Source organism: Larus michahellis, chromosome 6 (genome assembly GCF_964199755.1).
Source record: "Larus michahellis chromosome 6, bLarMic1.1, whole genome shotgun sequence".
Lineage (NCBI taxonomy): Eukaryota > Metazoa > Chordata > Aves > Charadriiformes > Laridae > Larus > Larus michahellis.
In genome coordinates this window covers 18,360,568-18,388,482 of record NC_133901.1, presented here as the reverse complement: position 1 = coordinate 18,388,482, position 27,915 = coordinate 18,360,568, and the positions used below count along the sequence as shown (strand labels likewise).

Here is a 27,915-nt window from a genome sequence, read left to right as displayed (position 1 = left end):
GAGAGCACTGAAGGACGCTCATCCCCAGCCCGCGGCGCAGCAGCTGCTCTGCGCCAGCCTGGGCTCCCCGGGGCCGCTTTCCCCACCCACACCTGCGATGAGGTCGCGCCCGGTCTCAGCCCTCTGGGGGAAAGGCGCCAGCTGCTGCCGGCCGCGCGGTGGAGCACGGCCGGCACCAACACACACACACACACACACACCCGCCTCCCCCTTTAGCGTAACGAAGCAGAAACCCCCGGCCGGCGCTCGGGGACCGGCAGAGGCGTCGGGGAGCGCGGGCAGGGGGGGGTCCTGCGATGCCCGGCGCCCCGCAGGGATGCCGGTGCCCGCCGCCGCTGCCGGCTGCGGGGCGGCGGCCGCTGCCCGCGACCCGGGTCCGTGCCTGAGCCCCGGCGGGCGGCTGGCGGCCGCGGTCTGCCTGGGCGCCCTGGGCAGCCTGGGCTTCTGCAGCAACCTGCTGGTGCTGCTGCTCTTCTGGCGCTACCGGGCGCTGCGCTCCCCCATCAACCTGCTGCTCCTCAACATCGCCGTCAGCGACCTGCTGGTCTGCGCCCTGGGCACCCCCCTGGGGCTGGTGGCCGCCGCCCACCGCGGCCGGGGCTCCCCGGGGGTCGCCTGCGCCTGGCACGGCTTCGCCAACGCCCTCTGCGGTGAGTGGGACCGGCACCGGCACCGGGGGGGTGGCTGCGGGGGGCTGCGCCCACGGACGGGGGGACGAGGCTGCGCCCCGCAGCCTGCCGTCGGGGAGGGGACGGGGACAGGAGAGCCCCGGCAGGTGCAGGGGAGCAGAGGGTGAGGTGTCCATGGAGGAGGGTTTGTCCGAGTGCAAGCGGGCTGTGTGGGGCGCTGTCGGTGGGGAGCAGCTCCCCGAGGATGCTCAAGGCCCAGGGTTGGGGTTAAACTTGCCCAACTTCAGTTGCTTTTCTGGAAAAAAGGCTCATAAGCCACCAGGCAGCGTTAAGTACAAGTCCTTCGGGCTGCAAGTGCGTGTTTCTTGCAGTTACTTACTTGCGGAAGAGCTCCACGAACTTTAAAGAATGAAAACGGAGCAGGCAGCTCTGAGCCTCAAGAGCTGCTATTTCTCTGAAATCTCCTGGCTTTCAGACCCGACTCCAGGTCCTGGCTGTGGGTACAGGCAGCGCTGGGCAGGCCAGGAGGAGGTTGCACACCCCGGGGCAGCGGGAGCGAGGTGGGGGCAGAGGAGCCACAGGATGCTGCCATGCAGGGCAGTCGCGATGCCAGTGCAGAGGGACCCCAGGAGCACCCCAGTGTGCAGGAGGGGAGTACAAAGCTCCAGCTCCTGGGGACTGGCGTGACTCCCGGCAAGGCAGGGAGTGTTTGCAGAGCCAGGGAGGGTGGTGAGAAGGACTAGAGCATCCATCGTGCACCTCTGCCTTTACCAGCCCCTTCCTCGCCTGCCAGCTGGGCACATGGAGGGAGACCCACATTGCAGAGGGGGCCATGGGGACAGCAGGTACACAGACCTGCCCCTGCCTCATCCTCCCAGCTCTGTGGTGTTGCTGCCTGAGCTTTAGAAACAGAAGTTTGGAGTAATGTCACTTTGAGTAACAATATCATCTATTTACAAGCTTCCCAGCACTCAAAATCTCTCCCAGCCTCCTTTACCACTCCAGACACGGACACCCAGCAGTGGGGCTCCCCCCCAGTTAGCACTCATACGGGTCAGAAGCTTTCGCAGTAGGGTCACTGCTCTGCCCATCAGTAACAGCCCTGAACAACCAGAGGAAAAGAGCTCAGCATCCCATCCAGCCTGCCCGCCGTGGCTTTTGGAGACGTATCACTTAAACCCACTACAAAGATACTTGCAGCAGCGGTTTAGGTGTTCGCTGCCACCTCTCTCCCTGATGAAGTTATACAGGGTAGCAAACCAGCTTTGCGTACGTAAAACCTTTACATGCCAAGGAAAGTTTAAAGAGAGCATGTCAGCATTAACCAGCAGCTCCAGCTACATTCACTTGTACCTGCCAGCATCGCTTCCAAAAAGCAGGCTGGGAGGCGTGTGTGGAGGGGAAAGGACAACTCTAACATCAGCATTACAAATTATCTCCCCCCCAGCACTACTGTTTGCAGAAGAAATCTTTGCTTTGCTGCTAAGGGCTTTTCTCGCCCCATTCCTATCCGCTGACAGTACCCCAGTTGCAAGAGACCCATAAATGTCTCTGTGCAGGCTCACGAGCAGCCCAGCACGGCCGTGCTGAGGCACACCAGGGCACCTGCTGGCACAGTGGGCTTCGTGACATGTTTTAATCTACATTTCTTCGTTGGCATATGGCGATAAGTCCGTATGAAAAACCTGGGGTGCTGTGCTTCCCCAGAGGGGGTTCAGGCTGCTGTACTTGCCAGCCGGCAGAGGCAGAGGGGCACCTCTCATTTTCCCCATCTCAGAAGAGGTGCCTTGCCCTGTGAAGAGGACTTAGATTTTTGCTGACTATTAAAGTCAGCTTTAGATAAGAAAAGTGTCGCTTTAAAGAGCTGTGAATCTTGCCCTTGGAATCGAGTTAGGTTTCAAACCCAAGCAACAAAGCGCCCGTGTTCCTCACGCTCTTTCTGCTTTTTCTGGTCTAACACGGAGAGACACAGCTCTCTATTTTGACTTTGTGGTTTCGTCGGGAGTTACAAACGCTCTGCAGGGAAAGCTTTCGTGTCTCTCACCGGGAGATTTATTTAAGCAGGTTCCTCTGGTGACGCACGCCCTCTTCCCACTTCCACAGAAAGGTCTTTTCTCTCCCACAACTGAAATTTCTCAAGCAAAGTCACTTTTGTTCCTCCGCAGTGTCTGCCCTTGCTCACGTACGTTTTGTTGTGAGAATGCCACGTTCTCGAGGTCCAGCACAGCACAAGGCTGGGGGGTTTGTGCGAGTCTCCAGCATTCATACGGCCGCATGAAAACATCCAAGAAGTGCCTGGAGACTGTAACGTTTGGGAAGTGGGCAAGGAGAGGGAAGGTTGTGTGAAGAGCTCAGAATACAGGCATGGGCATTTATTGTTCCTCACACACCTTTCCCGCGGGGGAAAAAAAATACAAAAAAAAAAAAAAAAGACATCTGGGAGAAAACATAAATCCCAGGAAGCAGAGCCAACACTACCATTTCAGGCAGAAGCAGTGATGCTTAAGGAAGCCTGTGAAGCTGGATAAGCCCTGAACTTTGGGAAAATACTGCTATTAGCCCTTAATCCTTAAGTCTTACCAGTGCACTGAACACCAAATCCGGTAGAGAAACCAGGATTTTGCTGCAGGTCACACACACGCATAGGTATACATGCAGAGGGATGTGCTCAATTATTAATCAGTGTTTTGGCTGGACACATGTTTAAAGACTCCCCAGTTTTTGGTGAGGGAGCTCAGGCTCTCAGCATCTCCCGCCCTTGGAGGGACACCTCCAGCCCCAGCCCTTGCCACTGCCCCACAAAGCCACTGCCATCAGTCTCACCTTTAGCTTGAAGTATCGCTTAGGGAGATAAACCAAAGCCTTAATTCAGCCACTTCTGCTAATGCAGATGTGTTTTTTTTCATACAGGCATCGTCTCGCTCATCTCCCTGGCTGTACTTTCTTACGAACGTTACTGCACCATGACGGGAACGACAGAGGCCGATACCACAAACTACAGGAAGACATGGACAGGCATTGTCCTATCCTGGACGTACTCCTTGGTCTGGACCGCACCCCCTCTTTTCGGCTGGAGCAGTTACGGGCCAGAAGGACCAGGGGCAACGTGCTCCGTGAACTGGCATTCAAAGGACATTAACAACGCCTCCTACATCATATGTCTTTTCATCTTTTGCCTTGTAATCCCTTTTGTCATTATTGTTTATTCGTATGGGAAGCTGCTGTGCGCGATAAGGCAGGTAAGTAGATTCCTCAACTGCATTTGTACTATGACCCCAAACCACTCAGAAACCAGTAACCACCATTTTCCACCATTACAACTTCTCTGCTGTCAGATGCGCTGCCACCCTTGGAAACTGGCTCTCCCGTGACTGCCTTGGTGACTGGCTCCAGTCTACCAGGGCTTTCAAAATCACATTCCAGTGTGAGCAGCTGCAGGTCCCTAGGACAGCTTCACAGACAGTTTGCCAGACCACCCAAGATACTCCTAATTACCTCGAATTAAAACTAGGAGGGACTTACCTACCTTGATGAGCTTGGTCCTAGGACTTCAATCCGCAGCAAGCCTACGGAGGAGTGAGCATCGCCTGCAGGTTCCGAGGCTGTATGACCCGGGGTGGGGCTGGGAGCTGGGATTTCTGAAGATCATTGCTTCTTCTCTGAAAGCGTAAGAGTGAACCCTGGAAAAAAAGGGTGCTAAAAAGAAAAGTCATATAGAATCCAGCTGCTGGCAGGATCCAGGCAAAGTGAGAAGCTGGAGTTTAGCAAACGCAAGCTGTAAGGCAGTCCTGTGGTATGAAGCTTACTCCCTGCACAGAAAGCAAAGCCAATCCATAAATGACCATGAGCTGTTAATCTTTTCCCAAGATAAGAGAGATTCGCTTTTAATAGTGCTAACCCACCCAGTGCAGCCTTTGGTACGGAGCACTGTCAGGTCGGCACCGTCAGGCAGCTGGAAATGCTGATGCAGTATTTCTTTTGTTTTCTGGTGAGTAGCATCTGCATTTAGCCCGAGCTCTAAGGAGCGACGCACCAGCGCTGCCTGCTCACGGCACGACAATGGCCCTCGTGGGAGAGGACCCATGAGCGTGGCAACCCCTCTGTCGGGGACCAGCCTGCGGGCAGGCAAGGACCAGGCAGCTCAGGCCAGCCCACCCGCTCTCCCCCAGCACAAAGGGAGCATTCGCCACCCTACCCAGCCTCCCTTGGCCCCTGCACCCTGGGAGCCCACCCCGGGCTGGGCGCGAGCTCCGTCAGTGCTAGGAGGTCTGGCTTTGTCCCAGCTCGTGCAGCAAGTGCCTGAAAGATAAGAGGGAGTTAGATAAAATCACTCTATAAGCCACATTTCAGATGTAAACATTTAACTTAAGCTTATTATTGCTTTGGGACTTTGGGTAGAATTAAATCAAACCAGTGGAGATGGTTGAGTTAATCCTTCTCAGTTGCCTCGTCACAAACACCTTTCGCTCCCCTGGTAGCGAGCTCAGCCCTCTTTGGCCACCCTTTGCTGGGAATGGCGACTGCTCCGGCACCACCACGGACCTGTCCCTGAGTGCGGGCAGCGGCTGGCTCCCACAGGACTCTGTTTTTTCCACCTTTTGAAGCTACAAAAACTGATTTAGAGGTGCTGCAAGCCAGTCCTGGCAGCCAAGACTGGAGCGGGAGAGTCTCTTCCTCTCCAAAACTACTCCACGGGCAAAACCCAGCGAGATAACCTGGATGGAGGGTTGTCCCCTGTGGGAAGGCCGTGCTGTCCCATAGTCGGAGCCAGCCCCAGGGCTCAGACAGGTTCTCCTGTCCCTGTCCTCCCCAGGGCAGCAGAGCCTTCATTTCTGCTGGGGCTGCACCTAGGTGGGAGCACCAAAGGGTGCTCCGACTTTTCAAATGAAATACTCTTCCCACTGATGCATCCATGACATAACATGTGAGGTTTTGGCCCCGGAGAGCTCTCTGTCTTCAGGACAGCTTCGGACACTCTCACGGGTGTGAGCATTGGTGTGCCACCAGTTGAGGCGGCAGCAGGACTCAGCAGCTTTAGCAGAGCCCTCTGCAAACCCAGAGAGTGATGGGACCCCTTCAGGGATATGAACTGGTCCTCTGGTGACCACTGTGGTGTGGAAAGATGACAGGGTGGTGGCAGGGGGCTATAGCACCTTTCCTCAGGGGTGACGAGTGTGGAGGTCAGGAGCTGCCTTTCCTGGGCTGCCTGGTCCTGTGGGGACCCCAAAATATGGGAAACCATCTGGGAAATAACATGAAAATTATTCTTGGAAGTGGAAGAGCCATTTTTCTGCAGTTTGTGCCAAGTCTGCGCGTGTGATGTGTTATATTTGTTTCATGACCCTGCGGGACGGGGCTCCTGAAGCCCCAGCATCCAGGACAGCTGGTTCTGAGGCTCAGCCTCTACCAGTGTCATCACACCTGATTTTCCAGAAACATGCCTCTGTCTGGATGCAAGTTATCCTGCCATGAAGGGGGATTTTTCATGAAGAGGGAAAGTCAACACCAGCCAGTGCTGCCGGAGACACCTGGAGCACGAGGGCTGGACACTGGGGAGCTCATTTGGGAAGCTGCAGAGCAAGGGGAAGGCAGGAGGCAGCGGAGCCCCAGAGCCTCCCATTGCCCACAGGCTTCTCCCAGCTCATCTTCCCCTGCAGCAGCAAGGTGCAGAAGAAGCAGCAAAATCCCTGGTGGGTGTAGGAGGGAGGAAAAAAAGGCTGAACAAAAGAAGCTTCACATGCAAGCTAAATATTTAAGGGATAGAACAACAGACTTTTTTGCTTTTACAAGGCCCCAAATTATAGGGAATACTCTGTAAGCCTTTTATCGTGCCTTCAGCTCCTGCCATGAATAGCTCCCTGTGACGGAGGTTATCTGCATCGCTTACAGAAGTAAAGTTGCAGTGGGAGATCGGGGTGTTTGGTTTCAGCCAGGCATGAAAAATTATATCCTTTCGCTTGACATTTGATTTTTCATGCTCTGGTTTCTGACATGATTGTCATCACAGGAGGTATGCAGGGATGCTTAAAATCTTGGAAATCAGTCCAGGCTCTCATAGTTTCCTGTGCTGCTTGCAAGTGGCTGACAGATCCTACCGTCTTGCTTCGAGCTCTCAGTTTCCTTAAGCCAAACTGTCACCACTAAGGGAGGACCCCCTTTTGCCCCCACATCTCATTTCAGGGTGGCAGGCGACAGCCAGCGGGAAGGGTTCGCTCTGAGCCATTCCAAATGAAGAGCAGAGGAGCTTGAACATATTACAGTACGCTGCTGACAATAAATCTGAATACTGAAAACATCCATTAGAAAATGAGGGCTATTTAGGTTCCCAAACACTTTCAGCTTTCCTCTTTGTTATCTCCTTTCTGTTTTGATACCAATTTCATGCCTCCCCTGTGAAGCGCTGTGTGGGACCAGGTGAGAGCAAAGGCTGCTGCTTTTCCCGGGGGAGGCTGTTGTGCTGCAGAAGCACAATGAAGTTGTGCAGCGGCAGACAGCTGGGTGCCAGGGTTTACCTCTCCTTCCCAGTGTTCCTGCGTGGGGGGGTTCACCACAGCACCTCAGCGGAATGGCAAGAGCCGGCTTTGCCTCCCATGGCTGTTCCCATAACGGAGTTGCTAGAGGAAAGCTCCTGAGTGGGGTTTGCTGCAAAGAGGAGGATCACAGAATCATAGAATGGTTTGGGTTGGAAGGGACCTTAAAAATCATCTAGTTCACCACCCTGCCCTGGGCAGGGACACCTCCCACTAGACCAGGTTGCTCAGAGCCCCATCCAGCCTGGCCTGGAACACCTCCAGGGATGGGGCAGCCACAGCTTCTCTGGGCAACCTGGGCCAGTGCCTCACCACCCCCACAGGAAAGGATTTCTTCCTAATATCCAATCTAAATCTCCCCTCTCCCAGTTTGAAACCGCTACCCTGTGTCCTCTCACTACACTCCCTGATAAAGTGTCCCTCCCCATCTCTCCTGTAGGCCCCCTTTAGGTACTGGAAGGCCGCTATAAGGTCTCCCCGGAGCTTTCTCTTCTCCAGACTGAACAACCCCAACTCTCTCAGCCTGTCCTCATAGCAGAAGTGCTCCAGCCCTCAGATCATCTTTGTGGCCTCCTCTGGACCCGCTCCAACAGGTCCATGTCCTTCTTGTGCTGAGGACTCCAGAGCTGGACACAGCACTCCAGGTGGGGTCTCACCAGGGCAGAGTAGAGGGGCAGAATCACCTCCCTCGACCTGCTGGCCACGCTTCTTTTGATGCAGCCCAGGACGCAGTTGGCTTTCTGGGCTGGATGCTTTTTCCTTAGTTTTGTTAGCAGAGTTTTGGGAGCGTGTTATTTCCCCTATAGCTGAGCAGGTAGCTTCAGATGAGTACACAGGATCAGATCCATGCTACGTGCCCCAGCAGGGAAGCTGTAAGCCCTCAGCTCAGACGGACTTAGAAGTTCACAAAAATGACAGAAGTGAAGCAGAGCCTGGGAGACAGCTGGCAGCCACCCCTCAGCCTGCTGCAAGAAGCTGAAAAGCAAATCAAACAACTGCTGCTTATTTTGAATAGCCCAGTGCCATAGGAGGTCCCAGGAGCCTGAGCAGGGTTAGGGGACATCAAGCTAACACATTCCAGTGCTCAGGATGAACCATGCAGGCGGCTGCTCGCAGCTGGGGAAATCCTCTGGGACATGAAGCTGAGCAGCACAGGAAAGCTGGATGCATCCTCCATCCAAATCCCCGTACTGGTTTGAAAAGCCCAGTCACGTCTGTTATTTTGCTGCTTCAAAACCATTCTAACCAGCAGAAACAGTGCTGGACATGGACAAGTCTCAAAGACAACTTCAGCAATGCAAACCATTCATGGGCTACCGAAAACCATAGTCTGGGATTCCTTCTAGGACAAATACTTCATAGCCAGCATCAGGTTCAACCTGAGCTCTTGGATGTCCTGGAGAAGCAAGAGATCTTTCTGGCCATTCCTGGGTTTCACCAGCACGCCCAACCTTGTGGCGCATGGGGAGTAAGGATGCCAAGTACATACCTGCTTGGGTGAACTGTCACATCAAATGTGGTCTTCATCCGAGTTCCCCCACTGGAAATAACCGGCTCACTGAAAGTAACACACAGGCAGCGGTTCCCCTGTTGCATCCATAAAACTTGCAGGAGACAACCATTCTGCTGCAAAACCATTCAGTTTTGGAATAGCTGTAGTCAGCACATGAGACGTTAAAAATGTTTGTTGGAAACAGATAAATGATTTGTTGAGCACAGGGCTTAAAAAGTCATTATTTAGAGTCTTTGACAAGCTTGGCAGAGTCCTCTCACATGAATTGTCAGAATGCAAATATAATCCATTCCAGCTTTTGTATCACTATATTACACCATGGATTTATATTTTTTTCCTTAATTCACTGAGAGGCTACTCTTCTGTCATCTCCTTGACAAATGAATCCGAAGTCCTGCCTCCAAATTATTATCTGTGGTTTATCCTTGGAAATTAGTACATTGGCTCCATACTTTGCATTTCCGCACAGATTCCTGCCCCGGGTTGAGTTGCATCAGCATAAAACTACCATAAGTGCAGTGATGCAGAGCTCCTGAGGTTTAAGGGAGGGTTAGCAGCTCTTTCACCTCAGACTCCAAATCTGACCAGTTTCCAGACTTTCAGTTCCCCTTCTTGTCCCACCCCGCCAGAGCATCCATCCTCGCAGGGGGAAAAGGAGCAGCAGCGCAGCAGCAAAGCCTGCCAGAGGCCAGGTTCTCTGGCAGGGCTGCGGCCTCATCTCCCCTTCTCCAGCTGGCACTGGGACACCAGCCAGGGGACAGGTAGCCAGCACCAGTGGCCCACAAGGACATTCATGCCATGGGCACCCATGCCAACGCACAGGCTGGCCTGCTGGCATGGGGAGGGTGAGGAGGCAGAGCACAGCCCCAGGCGATGCTCGCTGCCCCCAGCACCTCCCAGGCATGCTGGATCCATGGACCAAAGGCATGTCGGGGACTGTGGTGTGGAAATAATCACCTGTGGGTTCTTAAAGAGTATCCAGGCTCGTACCATCCTCGTTACCCACTGCAGAGCCCTCTGAGCCCCCTCGCTCCAGGGGGAATCACAAGCAAGGCAGGAAAAGTCAGGATCTAGGCACGCTTTCCATCAGACCTCTGCCCTCTTAGTTCCTCAAGTGTTATAGAAAGGAAAAAAAAAACATAGCAAGGCATTTGATGTGTTATATATTAATTTCATTAATTAATCCAACAGTTTCTAGTGTTGGGGTAATAGTTTCGTATGGCTTGGGCAGAGGAAAATGGGGGGAAACAGCACTGTTTGACAACGATTCCCTTCCACTGATGAGAAGGGGAAAGGGTAATTACACTGGCCCTCGAGCATTTATCAAGACAATTATTAATGCTGCTGCACTGCTTACCCAGAGCAAATTGAGACTGAACTGGGCATGTGAGACAAACACATTCCCAAAGGCAGGAAGCATTAAAGCTTAAGCACTGAAACCCTTCAGATGCCAAATAAGAGAAATCGGACTTCAGACAGCTGAACCCAGAGGAGCCTGCAGTAACAGCACAGCCCCAATGATGGAAGGGAGCAATCACCTTTAGAAACAAGAAAATCTACCCATGTACAAAATAAACAAGGAATTGGTTTTCTTTGCTCCACTCGACTTCAATCCCAGAGAAAACGCAACTGTGGGATGCATTTATATTTTCCCCACTCGAATGGTAGCGGGCGCTCTCCTCATTAGAGCTGCTCGTACTTGGTTCATCATCAGAGCTGCCCATACTTGGTTGGTCTCTGCTGCAGGTTCTCCTGCAGTCAGTGCTCACTCTCAGAGCTGGAGGAACTCTTCCATTAGCAATGATAACCATGGGCACTGGAAGATCAGACATCTACGCGAACACAAAATACAAATACAACAAGGGCAACAGGCCACGTGGTGGCTCTGAAGCAAGGGGCAACATTTCCACCCCCGGGTGCTGTGATTCCCTGTAGGATTTGCTTTAAGGGAGGGCACTGCGACTGTCCTCAGCTTCTCCAAGGAGGAGACATAGCCTGTGCTCTGCCACTGCGTTTGAGTGCAGCAGAGATTTTTCCAACAGCAGTCACTTACCTGATGAACACACTAAGGATTTTTCTAGTTGAAAACAAAGCAGCTGTGAACGTTGGGGGTTTTTTTCCCCCCTTCTAGCTCAAATATTTTTCAGCAGGTGTTTCAAAAACTCAGAAGCGAAGGGTTGAAGCCTTTGCAGTTGGGGAAGGTAAGTTTTGCAGACTGCTTTCAGGCTGCAGGACAGCAGGGAGCAGCCGTGCCCTGCAGGCAGAGCTGCACTTTCCTTCTTCCCAGAGCACAGTCACCCGCCAGCGCCAGAAACCACATTTTCCTCCTCCACTGGCTCTACGTGATACTTCTCTGCGTATCGCAGGGGTGCGGGGCCAGCCCAGGCTCACATCCCGCACTGTGCTACCTGCCAGGCAGTGTCTCCATCCATCCTGTTCTCTGCCCCATCACTGCCCTGGGTTTCAGCCCACGACCATCTAACCTGCAGGGAAAGTGTGCTGTGGGAGTGAGAAGGGAGAAATCGGCCCCCAGAACTCAGCCATTTTATCATTAGGTAAAGGAAAAAAAACTAGCGAGGAGACTCAGCAAATGAGCAAATCCCATCTCTACCTTTCTAGGGGAGCACCCCTCGCAGCAGTCCTTGAAGCACTGCTTAAAATCCCCTCCAACTCAGCAACCAGATGCAAATCACTTCTCATTAGCAGTTGCTTTGGGAGAACACCCGCTCACCCATCAATCCCTGGTCTAATGACTGGTCTTTAAGGCTCTGCAGAGAAAAATACCACAAAAATGCAAGTCTGGGAGTAAGATTCACTGCCTCACTTTTACAGGTGGACTGTGTCCGAGCTCCCCTGCCCCGACAGTAACCTGCCCCCAAAGGGGCTCCCACTCGCTCTTTGAGCCCAGACAACTAGAGATAGATCTGCAGGGGACCGAAAGGAGAGCAAAACACTAACCCGCAGCACAAAGCCATTTCAAGCCTAATGAAGCTCTACTCCAAACACCATAGGTTTTCCATGATAGCAGCCAGGTTTCACCCCCAAATGGCCAAATACTCTACCTGAGCATACCGGAAGATACAACAGACACAGCAGCACATCGCCAGCTCCCTGGGTTCACAGAGAGGGATCCCCCTTCACTAGGAGACGAGGTTTGGCACTGCAAACCCTCCACACAGAGGAGCCTGAGAGTCTTCTCCGAGATGTCCTGCAATTGCAAAGGTCCCACTTAAGAGTGCACATCAGCACAGAGTTGCTATACAGATATACTTGGCTGTTACCACATGCAGTAGCACTAATTCAATTAATTTTCTTTTAAAACACACCCATCTCTGAGCACGGCTATTGCCTGTGCTCTTTGGGAGACCCGTGCAGGGTGTCCCGCTCCCCTGGAAGGGGAAGCACTAGGACACCCTTCCTCATGGGTGGGCTCTGCTGCGTGCCAGGAGTGAGCCTGCCCTCCTGGACACCCCAAGGACACGCTGGACAGACTTGGGTGAACATATCCTGAGGGTCCTATTCTCCTAGTATTTGATTTTATATCTAGAAATCACAGTGTTTGAGAAAAGCTCCACTCTCAATGAGAAGCGCGTGCCATCATCACAGTCATTACCAATTACAGCAACAAAGAAAGATGCAGAAGGAGGGGAACCAAACCAGTGTGAACAGAAATAGCGCTGAAGTATTTTAATATTCATTCTCACTGACAGATGTGCTATGCAGATTAATAACTCCGAAGGACATGCTTCCTTCGAACTGTAAATGTTTCCTGCTTTACCCATCTAAGCGCCCCAAAGCCTAGAAGCTCACCCGCTGCATTACAGAAAGCTAAATAGGAGAAGGACGAGGCAACGCTGAGAACCCAGAAACCTCCCAGCAGCGCTGCACCGTGCCCGCACTTGGTACGTAAGCTTTTGCAAACATCAACCACGATGAATTATTTCAATATTCTGATATTTAATATGAATAATTAACCACTTGTAGTGATTACAAGACCTCTCCTTACAGTTATAGAGCCCTCTGTGTTTATAAAGGCAAGCGAGGAACTGAATTTAGATTTAAATTTTAATCTTAAATCAGGCGGTCCACCCTTGTGAGGATGGGGGTAGGTGCAAGAGGATGCTGTGAGCATTTGAGGGCATGTCTGAGCCACAGCGCTCTCTCCCTCGCACAGCACAAGGCCCTTACTATTACTCGTCTGGCACCTTCCAAGCCCTCTCAGAGATGAGAAAAATTACAATAGCAGAGGTGAAAGAGGTCAGCACAGCAGATGGAAATGGAATTCTTCTTCTCTCTCCCCCGGCTTGCCTCCCTATAATCTTTGGCAGAGGTCTGCCTTAATGTTGGAAACCACAGCTTCCAGAAAGCAATCAGTGGAGGTCCCTGCAGGGGCCGTGTCATCCCCTTCCAACGGGACAAAGCCTGGGACCACCTTTAAGTGCTTTTGGTCAAATTTCCACAGTATCGTTCTTGTTAATACGCTTACCACGGGAGATTTTACATGGCTTTAATTTATTGGAAAAAAAGACGACTTGCGGAGGCAAGTTTTCACCTGACTCTTAGGGCCGGGCAGCACCGAGAGCACAGCCCAAGGGTCAAGAGTTTTATTTGGACCCACCTCTTAGTGTCCCCTCTGTAAGAATAAGCAAACTTGGAATATTCTGGCGTAAACCCAACTCATTAAGGTATATGAACTTGCCTTTAAGGTTGAAGTTGTGTGTTTTTAAATACAATTTCATGCATAAGCATTAGCGGGGTTCAGGAGCACAAGACATTCTGCACATCATGAATGGTCATAACATCTGTCATCTGGTTCCCTTCCCCTGTAGCCGGGTGAGGTGGACGTCTCTACAGCACTCCAAAAGCGATGGGATGCTCAGGTCAGCCCAAACTGTGCCTCAGTCACTGAGGGAGTGAAAGGTGAAACAGCATAGGAAAAAGGCAGGGAAAAGGAAATGTTTGGCTGGAAAAATAGATCACTTACGTGGACTGTCATCAAGCCTCAATAATAAAAATGTACTCATCTAGTTAAAGATTTCTTTGCATTTTCACATGGCCCTAGAAGAGAGGGTGCCATCTCGTAGCAGTGTAATCCACAGACGTTCGCTCTTAAATCTCTACTCGGGCAAGAAGTGGGCAGAGGGGCAGTGCAGGTGAGACCAGAGACCTTGGGCAGGGAAAGCAGAGCATCTCCTAAGTGAACCCACACACGAGGCTCAGCTCCCTCAGGCTACATGGCTTTTGAAAAAAAAAAAAAAAAAAAAGAAAAAGGATGGAATTCTGGTTGAAATTGATTAGTGGTTTGAGGCAAAAGCAATTTCTTACGGATGTTTTAGTCCTCCCTGTGCATAAGGTGTTCCACTATCCATAAAATTACACTTAGTCCCAGGCAAGAAACCAGGCGCCAAGAATGCTGTGTGCTGTGGTCATGGAAGAAATGTGCAACTGCTACTGCGAGAGTCTCCACAGCCCGCCACCCGCCACCTGCCGACACGCTCGCTTCCTTCCTGGAAATCCCGAGGAAGGTTTCCCAATCTTGAGGATAATTGCATTTTTTGCTCTTGAAACTAAGTATTTTAAAACAGTTTCCACCTCTGCTCCCCACCGCTAGCTCAGCTTTGCTCGGGCTGAAGCAGGAGCCAGAAGAACCTCCCGGTTTCACCGAAGGCAGAACGGGGAAGCTGCGGGAGGTGGTGGTGCATTTTCTCTGACTTGCGGAGGACTGACAAACCTCTTCCATTTCACAGTTTCTACAAGGAATCGCACACATGCAAAAAGCTAGTATGCAAAAAAAAATAAATATATAAATCCCAGAGAGGTTTAGCAGCTGCCCTCTTGTACATAGGAAAGACCTGGACCCCAACAAGGCCAACCAGCTGTTATCGCACAAGGGGCACAAGAAAAGGTTTATCTTTGACTCAGATGAAGGAATCTGAGTTTTTGCCGCTAAGACAGTGATACTGCTAAGCCTCACGAGATGTTAGTTTACCAGATCTAGACCAGGAAAGCAGCACACCAGGAAACTGGAGAGGTAGAAGTTTCCAAGTGACAAACCAGCATTGCTGCTGCTTTTTGCCTCAAGTCGTTTTAAGCCCTGTCTCCTGTTTTGTTCTTCCCCATCTCTCTCTGTGCTGTGCTGCAGTCTGACCAGCTGGGTTCAAACCTGTTACACCGATGTAAAATCTGTTTGGTGAAGTAAAAGCCCAAGGTCTGCCAGGAGCAAAGCGCTCCTCCCATGGACAAGCATTAAAATGGAAAAACAACATAAAGTTGGCGACTTGCTTTTCTCACTCTTGTTTCCACAACAAGGCACTGAATGCACGGGAATTTTAAGAAAGCCTAAGCTCTGAATCAAAGATTGTATGAAAATATTGTCATTATCAACACGGGTAACGTGTTTCTAGGTTTTATGATTGCAGTGAGAAGATTTTAAGCATAATTCAAAGACTCAGATGCTAGGAAGGATAGAAAAAAACTTCCTTAAAATTAAAATCTAACCTGATCTTGCAACGTTTCTGGATGGTAGCATCAGCCACTTCTTTTCCTTGATAAACATCAGTATTTCCTCTCCAAGCAAACTTTTTCTCATTATTAGGAGAGACCATGAGCTACTGTGAAACCAGCCACCGTATCACTGCCCCCTGTCTCAGAGCTTCAAGGACATTCTCATTAAGCTTTTGAGGCTAACTTCTTTCTTTCTCTAAGCACCCTATTGACTTTTTGAAGCTTTCTGCTGGGCTTCCATTTCTTTTAGCTCAGCCTTTGCTAAGCAAGCCTGTGCTTGCAGAGGTAGGCTATTCTCACGCCAAGAGGTCTCGTGGACTCTAGACCTCTTGTCCCCGCTCGTCAGGCTCCCTTGGCTTTGTGCATGGGATACGCCTGATGGCATTTTAAGCACCTCGTAGCTCTTTCCAAGCAACACACAGATGTACTGACGTGTGTGCCCATAGCTCTCCTGACCTGAGGTATGAGCATCAACCAAGAACAGACAGCACAGTAACACTGCAAAGGGCTGAGAGTTTCCCCTGAAGCATCCAGCATATCTACTGCAAACCCACTACCGACATTTATCAAGTCTTGAAAGTAGGGCATACGCTGATGTGCAGGGACCATCAAGAAGTCTCACACACACTTTAGGAGATTGAATTGACCTTTAATGTACAGGCAAACCAATTTAATTGCAACTTTCTTAAATTATAGTCTGGTTCTCTAGTACGTATTCAAGTAACTGCCGCTATTAATTCACCAGGGCAGAGTATGACGGGGTATATGGGATTTCATAGCTCTCAGGCACTACTTCTTGATGCACAGGCAGTGATGTCTGAGGTGGTTCAGCTGCTGCCACAGCTCAGGGGTGTCTGTGCTGCCTGTTTTAGAGAAATACATCAGCTTTGCTCACGTAGGCCAGGGGACTCAGCTGGTGTGCTCAGGCCATCGCATAACCAGTTTGGTTGAGGTTTTTTTCCTCCCTCCATCTCGCTTTATTCCAACTTTTCTCAAAGATCCCCCTCCTAGTCCCGTGAGTATCCTTGTCAGCTCTCCAAGCTCTAAATACTATGGTGTTTTCACAAAAAAAACCCAACAGAAAACACGATCAGTCACTCAGCTGAGATTCTCAGATCATCCTGGGGATTCAGGAATTAATCCCAGTGGGAGCTTCATGGCTAAAGCTCCCAGGTGGCCCTGGGTGTACTCAGCTGTGCTCTCTTGTCCTGGATGTTACTGAGCAATCCCATATGCATTGCTGAAAAAGCATATTTGACTTTCCTAGCAATGTGATGACTCCGTTATTTCTGCACAGTATGTGTCAGCAATATCAACCAGGAATGTGCTGTGTCCACAGTGACCTCTATTTAAACCTGTTCTTATTGTTTGTTGCATTATTCTCTCATCCATGTCCTTCTCCTGTCCGTGGCACCCAGTGCCACACCACACAAATGCTGTATTTGTGAGCATGCCCGTCCTACACCAGGAGGATGGATGTGTCATTAACAGATTACGGTCAATGAAAAAAAAGAAAGAGAGGCAAATTAATCACTTCTGCAGGCTGAATCACCATCTAGAGGTGCTTCTCTGTGGTAGAAAACATAAAGTAACTTGGCTATTAAATGATAGATCTCAGCACAGGGACTGTCCTTCTCCTGTATCCATGGCCGTCTCCACCATGGATCCTGTCTAAGAGCAGAAGTTCGTACACGGCAGAAGCACATCATGGTTTATAATGTCCAAGGCAGAGGCAAACAGGCAACACAACAGACTCCTGCTGCATCCAGCAAACCCGCAGAGTCATGGGCTGTATTAGGAGAATGCATATTCCATCAGCTCATCTAGAAATGCCTATATAATATATGGGACTAAATACTTCATTGGCCCCAGTGTTTGGCATCTTTGTGATCAAGCTTTAGCTGAATTTTAGCTGGAAAGGGCACAGTGAAGACTGTTATGGCAAAAAGGACAGATTACTTGCAAGAATGAATGCACAGTAACATTTCCAGTACATTAGCCTTCGTTCTGCTCACGTAAGTTCTCATGGAAAGTGACTCCAGCCCATCGGGAAACCATCTTTTCACTAGGCAGTGATGGTCCCCAACGTCAGCCTTTGCTGGCTGTCCATGGACTGAATGCTGAGCAGAGCCCAGGATAAACGTGATTAGGACCTTAACTGGGTATGGCAGATGTTTGCAGAGATTGCCAACTATTCCTGACCTTTTTTTAGTTTCCCGTGTCAAAATTAACACCTGTGGGAAGCATGTGAAAACATCACTTTTGTTACATCCCAGTCCAACTACATCGGGCCCAGGAGAGGTTCGCAATGATTCCAAGTGCAAAATTAAGACGCGAATAAGGTCAGATGCTGCTCACTGCAGGTTTGCAGGTTTATTGTTATTCCCCAGCAAAAGTGACTAAGACAAGCGATAGAGTAAAGGCAGAAGTAGAGGAAAGGCAGAAAAGAGAAGCAGTATTACGGAGCGTAGCAAGAGTATACTCACCACCACAGGCACAACAACATCTCAGCGATCCTCCAGAAGTTCAGCGGCGTCCCGTTGATCCGTGGTTGATGGTGGTGGGAGTCTCAGTCCTGATTCCCAAATTGTGGTGGGTCACGGCACCGGTTATAGTCCAGGTAGCCCAGGTGGGGGTCCATAGCTTGACCAATCAGCGTGACGGTGGCCTTTGGCCGGCTAATTGTCATTTTACACGGTTGCTGTATAAGCTTTTCCTGCCCGCTTGCTGTTTGGGCAGCGCTTGGCACGTGCTTCAGCAGTTTTGGAGTTAACATCAGAGGCTCAGGTGGCCCCCGGGCTAGGCAGGGTTTGGCCACTCTGATAGCCAGAGGCCTGCACCCTCCCCAGCTTGGGGGGCAGCTCACCCTCCTCAGCTGATGGCAATCCTGGGTGGTGACTGGCAAGCAGGAGGATGGTCTGCAGAAGGTGCTAAATAGATACAAGCAAGCTTCTTGTCGGCCTGCAGGCCTGCCGTCGATTTGCAGAAGCCTAAGTAAGCTTTGAGACAATTATTTTGAAGTTCCAGTCTTTCACACACTCTAAGAGCAAGATGTGACCAGGGCCTCCAATTACAGTGGAGATGAACCCCCCACCTCCCCCCAATCCTGCTAACTCCGTACACTGGACCACACATGGAATGTATGGAATGAGTGATACAGAGGCATCGTAAATTTTAGAAAATGGAGAAGATCATTTTTAGGAGAAACAGAGACTCAGTTTCCAGAAAGAAAAAATAGAGCTATAAAAGCACGTTTCCTGTGGGTGTTTTCTGTACCGAAACCTACAGAAATAGTGAGGGGGTTTTTGTTTTGTTTTGTTTTTTATTTCTTGCACAGCAGATTGAGATTTAGACTTTTGACCAAACCAGAAGTGAAGGACACTACAGCAGCTCAGTGCGGTGCCAGGGTAACCCTGGGATAAATTCCTGCAGCAGCATCACTGCTGTTAGCCCTAAGACAGAAACAACCCGGGCTGACTTTCCAACCTCTACGGGCCAGCAACTACGGACAAGCTACCTGCGACAGACTTGTGCTTTTACCTTCCCTGGAAGTTATCAGGACTTAAATTAAAGAAAAAGCCCACGGCATCACTTGTCAGCATCGCACAAGCTCCTGTCCATCCACAGAAGTCGATCCGACAGAAAAAGTCGGGGCACAGCCCTGGCGTTGTCTGTTATATGCACATCATCATCTGCTGATGATGTGCCAGCAACATTTCCAGGGTGCTGAGTTTGTTTAATTTTGCAAAAGTTTTCTGCATGTGCCTTGAATATTAATATCAAGGTCCCAGGTTTCCTTGACTGACCAGGGGAGCCTCGCAATTGAAAGCAAAAATGCTTCAAGAATTACAGAAGGGGGAGGATATTCAAAATTTCTGGCTTCAGGACGAAAATAATCACTTCCTACTGCTGGCAAGGAAATTAAAACCTTTCCTTGCTTACCCATGAAACGATTCCCTGGCAGCATCAGTTTGAAAACTGAAAGCTTTTCTTTTTTTAAGGAAAGGAGAGAATACTTTAAAAAGTAAAGAGAGTAATACATGACATAGGTTTGCCTGAGAAGGGTGCTGTTGCCCTGGTAGAACGCGTGCCATCAGAAGTACCCCACTAGCTTTATTTCAGTGTTCAAGCCAGTGACAAAAGGAAGCTTTTTCTCCCTGTTCAGCTGTGCCACACAGCATCAGGATATTCAGGGAGAGACGTAGAAACCAAGTAATACACCGGCTGCCCTGTGGCCTGAGCTCTGCTGGAGGTTATTAGATAGGAAATATCTCCAGAGTCCCGCTCTCCTCTCAAGACCATGCTGATTTTCATCTAGAAAACATCCAGAAAACATTTGCATTCTCTGACCTTACCTGAAGAAAGAGGAAAGGGTTGTTAGCTTGCCATTTCTAAAATCAATAGAAGTCAATAGAAAAAAAAGGAGCTCTGGTTTTCCTCAAGGTGTACCACTCACAAGGCATCGCTCATCACCTGCCCCGGGTGTCTCCTGGCATGGGAGGGCAGACAGAAGGGCCCCAGGAAGGCACAATGAAATGGGTATTTTTCATGGGGATAAAGGAAAGGACTCTGGCAGCCGTCTGCTGATGCCTTTTGGTGCCTCTTCTCAGGAGCCTAAAATCAAGCGCACCTGATGCAAAACGCAGCTCCTCTTCCATTTCCACCCCTGTATCCATGTGCCCCAATCCAGCTGCTTCTACTTCATCCCACAGCCTGAGCGACTTGTAAAGTTTTCTACCAAGTTGGGGCAGACTTTCAAAAAATCTGAACACAGGGAAAATGTCATCCAGAATCAACTCCATGAAACATAAGAAGATGAATGTGAGCTTTCTGTCTGAGATGTCTGTGAATAAATCCGAGCTACTGATGCCTGTGGGCGTCTGAGTGAAATATTCACCTCTCACTAATGGAAATATTTTGATTAACAACTTTATTTGCCTCGTGGCAAATACCACTTTTTTTTTTTCTGTTAAATCACAGACAAGTGTCATAAAAGATTTCATTTGCACATTAACAGGATATTTATAAAGTATTCGGTAGGAGATTTCCCTCAGCAGGCAACTACAGATATGTTCTGCTTTTTGAACAGTTTTGGTTTGGTTTTTTAATTGGTCTCAAGGTGACTTCCAGCACACGAATACATCCCGCTGGATTCCCCGTAAAAGTGCTTGTAATAGTTTCTTGTGCTTATGGCAGCACTTTGCAGTGCAGGCATTACACAGCAATCAGGAAAAGGTCCAATTTTCAAAACATACTGAAAACTAGGAAACAAGGTGAGGCATAAGACAGCAGTATTTCTATACAGTATGATTTATTTATGAGTACACAGGAACCCCAAGTCCAGAGAAGGAGCCTGTTGTAAATCAGTTGTTTAATTCAACTTCTGACTTTTCCAATGGATTCCAGGGAGAAAGTTCTCTCAAACCCTTGTTCTTCATGTTCTTGCCTGTCTCCTGTCCTGCCTCAGTGGCCTCTGGGTACAGAGCATTCCACCCTTGGCTGGGTGCATCGCTGCTGGTAGGACACGGACAAGCAGTCCTTCTGGGACCACTGGGTCAACCATCCTCCAGTTAGACCAGGGCAGGTTCCCCCTTCTTCCCTCCGGCCCAAGATACTCACGTTAAATGCTGTCGTTTAGAGGAAGCTGGAGAAGGCTATTCCAGATGAAAAGCACTATTGCTAATCCTATTCCAACCGTTATGTGCACAGTTTGGGTACATAACATACAAACCCTGCCCGCATTGGCCAGCTCTTCTCCAGCCAACAACATTTCAGATGGCACTGCCAACCCTGTCCCTAGTGCGGCCGCTCCAGGAGCTCCCATGTGTCATCATCTGCTCCCGTTATGAGCACTGCTAATAGTGTATTTGTGCTTCTCTCCCACCCAGGTGAGTGGCATCAACAAAGGGGTGGGTCGGACCCGGGAGCAGCGCGTCCTGATCATGGTGGTGGTGATGGTAATTTGCTTTCTCCTTTGCTGGCTGCCGTATGCGACTGTGGCACTTATAGCTACTTTTGGGAAACCTGGTCTCATCACCCCTGCAGCCACCATCATCCCATCCATCCTTGCCAAAAGCAGCACAGTCTACAACCCCATCATCTACATATTTCTGAACAAACAGGTAAGTAAAACGTTATCCTTACGTCTACTCAGATTCAATGTATGCAGGAAGTAAAGAAATAACGAGGGGAAATAAAGAGTGTATTGGTCACATCACTGAAAAACCCCAGGAAAGGGAAGCACAGAAAAATTGCTATGAGGAGGAAATTTCATTGACAAGTCCAGACTTTTGGAAGTTAAATAACCAACTTCCCACATGTCCAAATGGCAACTGATGGGCCCTTTCTTTCCACTACACAATTTGATGAACAACAAGTTAAATGTGGAGGAGAAGAGAACAATGTTCTGGCAAGCATGAAGGCATCAGATACTGTCTGAAGTTGATTCAGACACATGAAGTCTTGTAAGGACGTGAGCCTTTGCTACCCTACGCCATGCCCTGGCACAGTGCATTGCCCACGGTCATGTCTCTTATTTGCAACATCAACTTCCTCTTCCCCTATTTACACTTCTAACCCCCTGGGTACCCCCTAGGTACTACTGAGCCCTTCCCTGCATGCGGGCAGGGGGAGGACCATGTGCCGGTCCCAGCTGTAGTCCCACACCCAGCAAGGGGAAAACTCACGATCCAGCAGGGAAAAGAGTTCGAAATCATGAAACCTTCCCCTTTCCCCTCCCAGTAGGCTACATTTTCTTGTGCAAGCTAAGAAAACATGATGCTGTTAATGACAAAAATCATAGAATCATGTAATGGTTAGAGTTGGAAGGGACCTTAAAGATCAACCAGTTCCAACCCCTTGCCCTGGGCAGGGACACCTCCCACTAGACCAGGCTGCTCAAAGCCCCATCCAGCCTGGCCTTGAACACCTCCACATCAAGGTGATGCACAGCACACAATGGGCAGGAGCCCCTTGCACAGGGATGGAGAATAAAACCTCAGAAGAGGAAAGGGGGGTGAACAGAGATCTACAGAGAACAAGCAGAGATTGTCAGAGCTAGTTCAGCCCCTCAACCATCTACAGCTCCATCAGCCCATGTAAGTCAGGCACATTTCATTGTTCTTTGCATTTCTGGTGTTATAGCAGGTGGATAATTTGTTTCTCTGAATCCAGCAAATCTTCCACTTTAATTAAGTTTTGGAAGCTGTTAGGAAGCACAGACAGTAAATCACTCCCTCCCTCTCGAAAACAAATGATGATGGTAAAGGATTGATTTGAAGTCTGGCAGTAACTGTAGGTGTTTTTACCGGTGCGTGAGAAATTCCCGAGGAGTAAAAAGTTTCCATGACACGGTCCGTCAGCTCTACTCACTGTCACTAACAGCTCGGGGAGTATGTTGCTTTCTCTGCTCATGCTCAGCCTCCTGCGGAACTCCCCGACTTCTTCCCTGTGACCTGAACAATTCTTTGCCTTCTCCTTTTTTTTTTTTTTTTAAATAAATTCTCTCATGAAGCTGCCTGGAACACTGAAGGGAGATTACCATCCCTTACCAGGGGAAAAGCACCCAGCCAGCCCAACAGCTGCCAGTGCTTCCCTTGTGCTTCCCGCAGCCCCAAGCCTTGCTCCCACGCTGGGAGCACTAGCCAGAGCCAAGCTTGTAAACTGCAGCAGCATGACCTGCCGATCCGGGTACCCAGGGGAGAGGTGGAAGCCTGAGCTAATTACGGTAACTGGTAACTGCCGTCTCATCCCAAATCCCGTGGTGGAGGCACGAAGAAGTCGTCTGGCTGACTCTCCACTCACCACCTTGCTCTGCACCTGACCCATTCCCATGGCCAGAGCCTCCGCCCTGCGAAGGCGACTCTGCATCACTTCCACCCCAGTTAAATCAGGAGAGGCAGGTTAAAAATCACAGGCTGATATTAACATGTTCATGGGCTGGAAGCATCACCCTATGAAACAACAGAGAGGGTGCGGAGGAGTTATCTTTTCTATGGCTGCTTTCTTATTTAATCTTTTTACTAAATATATTGCTTAGAGGCAGCAGGTAGACACAAATTAAACAGGGTTTATCCATGTCAAACACATCCCTTAAGTTCACGCTAAACTTTTACTACCAGGGTTACGTACACGTTTGTTTTTTTTTTTATTTTTCTTCTAAATGCCACTCGGTTTTCATTGCTCATTTAGTATTTTAGGAACCATCAGTGTTCAGGTTTCTATATTCAGTACAGACCACCAAGAAGTCAATACTCAGAGTTTCACTACGCTCAAGAGAGCAGACAGTAGAAGCACCTCAGATCAGAATACGCTGACCCAGTTTGTTTTGATGTTTCACACACATGTGTGAAATCCTTCGTACTAAACACCGGAGCCTTTCCCATGCAAGGGACACCCCAAGCGCCCACCCAGAGGCTGCTCCGGAGGCAGCAGAGCCACGAAACACAGGGTCCTGCGGGCTCTGCCCAGGGAGGGCTCTGTGGTGGATTGTACGACCCTTCGTGCTTCCTCTGCTCTGTCTTTCCAGCTCTCCCACTTCTGTCCAGCTGCCTCCCTTCATAAAACTCATCTAGGAAAGTGGCATTGCTAATTCCTCCGTTAGATCTTGCTCCAAAACTGGTTCAAAAGTGAGCTGTGTGCAGAGAGGAGGGATGGCCAGAGCAGGATAAAGTGAGATTTACTCCTTAGTGAGCCATGCAACAGAAAAACCCCCAAACCAAAAAACAAACCAACGCCAAAACACACAGAATAATGACGCAAGTTAACCCGAGTTGTCTCAGGCTATGTTTCAGCACGACTCAGTGCTGCCTCCACCTCTCCTCCACCGCCCTCTCCATCCCATCCACCTTCTCAGGCAGCCTGCCCTTCCTGTCTAACACTGCAGGTCAATGGTTTCCATATCTCTAAATTAAGCTCCACAACTATGGTCACAAGAGGAACTCCTAGGAACTAGCGTGTTTTGTTCATGCCGCACTCAAAACGTTGGTGTTTATTTATACGTGAATTTTAGATGTCTGACCTCTTTGGCTGCTGGATCATCTAACTGGTCCCAGATGTTTTATTCCCGTTTTGAGACGGGGGTTTCCTTGACCCCTGCGTGACTGTCAGCTGCCCCTGGGATCGCAGCTCACTGTGCTGATGAGCAGCAGAGTAGAGACCAGCTGGGAGCCAGCTCTTGCAGGAAAATCCGTCTGCCAGCAGCAATCCAGCTCCTGGAGAGTTACAGCCTGTCCGGTACCATGAGACCTGCACCAGAATCACCCCTTTGCCCTCACACCCAAAGCGAGGTGGTTCTCCTCCAGCAGCATCCCTGTTGCCTTTTTGATTTGCAAAATATTCCTGGGGCCTCTTGCAAACTCAAGGCTGGGAAAGGACAGGGAGAAGCAGCGCACCCAGCCTCCCGGGGGTGCAGATTTGGGGTGCAAACAGGAGGTGCCGGTCACCCAGATAACAATGTTCAACACAGACAGCTTTCCTGACGCTATGGAAACCTATAGGGGATATCTTGTTAACTCATGCAGTTTTAATTTCTAATTTCATGGTATTTCTAAAACACTTCTACATCCCGGCTTCCCCCCAGCTTTGGTAAATGTTCAGAAATCTCTGATTGGGCTGGATAAAAATCAGAGAACAGGCCAGATAAAATAACATTTGTGTCGAGCGAGTGCCTCCAGGCAAGGGGTAGGTGAAGGTTAAACAGATAAAAGAGATTCTTACGCTGTAACAGAAATTTCCTGGGGATTAAGCAACTACAGAAAGATGGCTGATAAGAGCCTCACCCGCCCACACAAACTCGACCACGAGGGGAGGGGGGGGAAGCAAACCCCAGAAAAATAGACATTTTAATAAGTAAAATATATATATACACACATTATATATAATATAATGAAATAAAGATGATAATTACTTTCTTGTATAAAGTCTGTAATTCCTGTGAAACTTCAGTTTCTCATGAAAAAAAAAAAAAAAGGCCTTTCAGCTGATGCAAAAATTGTGTGAAACTTCTCAAAAGCCATTTTCCCTAGGAAGCAATCCTGCCGACAAAAAGCAGCGTGATTTTTCCCTTGTCTGCCAATAGCAAGAGCTGTCAGGGCTTGTTGCTATCAGCTGCGTTGTACAGAGAGTCACTATTAAAGTTGGTTTGGACTCTCTTGACGCTAGAGAGATCAGCTCTCAGCGTCTGACTGTGCAGTTGTAGGGAGGCCATGCAGACAATCTAAAATATGTCTAAAATACCTTCTAAAATATGTATTTCCTCTGCAAAAGGCAGTTTCCTTAACTTCACGCAAGAGCTCCCCCCCACTCTCAGATGCGCTGTATGTTTTTCCGTGCAACTGAAAAAAAAATCCCTTGAATAAGGGATGCCAACCCCACCCCATCTGAGAGCTTAAACCAAGCACGTTACACAGCTTTTCATCTTTTCCCATGTCAAACACAAATCGAACCAGCCAACATCGCTTCCATCGGCGATTCAATTAGCTCAATCCCTGCCATGCTTTTAGTAACGGGATACATCAATAACCCGACTGCAGGGTAGCACGAGCGGTCTGTCAGAGCCCCCCAAAACCTCCACCCCACAACAAACTGACAGCATTTACCGCTGAGCATGTGGTCAGCTCAGCCGGGTAACAGGCTCCTACAAACCTGAAAACAGCCTAAAAAGCATTTAGTCCTTCCTATTCTCTGTATTGCTAGATAGAATCGTAGAATCACAGAATGGTTCGGGTTGGAAGGGACCTTAAAGATCCTCTAGTTCCAACCCCCCTGCCCTGGGCAGGGACACCTCCCACTAGACCAGGCTGCTCAAAGCCCCATCCAGCCTGGCCTTGAACACCTCCAGGGATGGGGCAGCCACAGCTTCTCTGGGCAACCTGGGCCAGTGTCTCACCACCCTCACAGGATAGAATTTATTCGTGATATCCAATCTAAATCTCCCCTCTTTCAGTTTGAAACTGTTACCCCTCATCCTATCACTCCACTCCGTGATAAAGAGTCCCTCCCCATCCTTCCTTTAGCCCATTTAGGGACTGGTAGGCCACTGTAAGTTCTCCCCCGAGCCTTCTCTTCTCCAGGCTGAACAACCCCAACTCTCTCAGCCTGTCCTCATAGCAGAGGTGCTCCAGCCTCTGGTCATCTTCATGGCCCTTCTCTGCACCCACTCCAACAGGCCCATGTCCTTCTTGTGCTGAGGACTCCAGAGCTGGACACAGTACTCCAGGTGGGGTCTCACCAGAGCAGAGTAGAGTAATATAGTCAGTAATATTTATATTAAATAAAACCACAGGTTGACTGTTACAGGCCTGCCTGAAAACTTCATTCCTGGCTCTCTCCCCTCCCTACTGCTTTTTAATCAAGGGACAATGAAAATATAAATCGATCTAAAAAATGAATTAAAAAATCCAACTGCCCCTAAATAAATACAGCACCCAATCTGCAAGCAAGCAAAATGCCCCATCTGGATTTTAGCAGTTCACCCATCCCCTGTAGTGCTGAAATATTGCAGTTGTGCCAACATTGCCTTGTTTGTGAAACACTGGCCAAAAGGACTTCTTTTTTCTTCCTTGGTTTCATTCTTCTTTCATTGATGTGCTGGGTTTGTGTGCCCAGATGAAGGAAAAAGGCAGGCATCTCTCTCCCCCAGCTCCTGCTCCCTGGGAGCATCCCACCTTAGCTTATAGAGACCTTGACCTCAGCACGAGCTCCCATTTAGCACAAGGACGTAGTGTTTCCTACAAAACAATTCAGTTTCTAATACAAAATATGATTACATCCATTTTTTTTTCAGGACCAGCCCAGGAATTGAAATGAATATAAAAAGATTGTAAGATGAAGCCTGTCTTATAAGAAGTGAAATGAATGAAACCCCTGGTAACTTGCTGTTCTCTCCGTGTGTGCGATAGTTTTACAGGTGCTTTTTGGCGCTCCTGAGATGCAACAAGGCAACCACGGAGTCCAGCAGCAAGTCCTGGTCCAGACCTTGCTGGGCGCTGCAGCGGGCGCCGGGCGACACCGGCCCCACGGCGGCCAAAAGCCCGCACCTGCCTCTGCCAGACATCCCACCAGATAAAAGGGCTACGCTGGTGGCCCACTACAGCCCTGAGCTGGGCTAACGCCACTGGCTGCTGCTGTGTTTGGGGAGTTTGAGTCTAGACGCATGAGTTTTGCCAAATAACCTCGGCTTGTGGCTTCATTTCTGACAAAAACTTGCCCATCTGCTGCCTCAGTGGTTGACTTCACTGATAAGCCATCTCCCTCTTTCTGAAACACTCTTCACCAATCAAATACCATGACTTTTTTGGGAGTTTTGGAAGAAAACAAAATAAAAAACCTCAGATACCTCTAGAAAAAGGTTTAAAAAAAGTTAAAAAATAAAAAAAAAAACCCAACCCATGTGCCAAATACTTACTGCCAAGACCCAACCGAATGCAAAACCCCAAACCCACCACCAAGACGACAGAGATACAGAGCACTGTGCTGCAGAATAGCTCCAAGAAACAATCTACATGCAAAGGGGAGAAACAAAGAGGTTATTTTCCAGTAGAAAAACTATCAACTTGCAGGAGGTTTCTCTCTGGTTTGGATTCTACTGTATCTTAAAAGTCTCACTTTGCTTTTCAGTACAAACCTGAACAGATTATGAAGAACCGTAGTTATGAATTAAGGCTCTACTAAAATTTAAAGTGCATATATTGGATATGTTTCAAAGAGTAGAAGTTGCAGCTGAAGCTTGAGAAACCAA

General features: G+C 49.3%; 2 protein-coding genes across 3 annotated transcripts in view; one reads left to right on the top strand and one right to left on the bottom strand.

Annotated features, from left to right (window-relative positions):
* The window catches only part of LOC141744665 (G-protein coupled receptor 35-like), a 36,012-nt gene extending 26,133 nt beyond the window's left edge, over positions 1 to 9,879 (bottom strand). Inside the window, exons 1-3 of one of the 2 annotated variants that reach the window (XM_074591112.1) lie at positions 9,630 to 9,879; positions 8,649 to 8,785; positions 4,156 to 4,309 (exon numbers count right to left, since the gene is read on the bottom strand). The gene's annotated coding sequence lies outside the window, so the exon portion shown is untranslated. Of the gene's footprint in view, positions 1 to 4,155; positions 4,612 to 8,648; positions 8,786 to 9,629 lie in introns of those variants that run through there. The other variant, XM_074591113.1, reaches the window with a different exon arrangement.
* Positions 317 to 27,915, top strand: LOC141745353 (pinopsin-like). The gene is made up of 4 exons (XM_074593030.1): positions 317 to 650; positions 3,540 to 3,868; positions 21,065 to 21,298; positions 27,077 to 27,915. The coding sequence occupies exons 1-4, from the start codon at positions 317 to 319 to the stop codon at positions 27,284 to 27,286; spliced, it is 1,107 nt and encodes a 368-aa protein (XP_074449131.1). The 3' UTR covers positions 27,287 to 27,915.

Bases quoted from the DNA above. Each gene is read 5' to 3' on its own strand.
- LOC141745353 (XM_074593030.1), top strand. From the start codon at position 317: ATGCCGGTGCCCGCCGCCGCTGCCGGCTGCGGGGCGGCGGCCGCTGCC. The intron at 3,869-21,064 runs GTAAGTAGATTC...TCTCCCACCCAG, and splicing joins TGCTGTGCGCGATAAGGCAG to GTGAGTGGCATCAACAAAGG. The intron at 21,299-27,076 runs GTAAGTAAAACG...TGTGTGCGATAG, and splicing joins ACATATTTCTGAACAAACAG to TTTTACAGGTGCTTTTTGGC.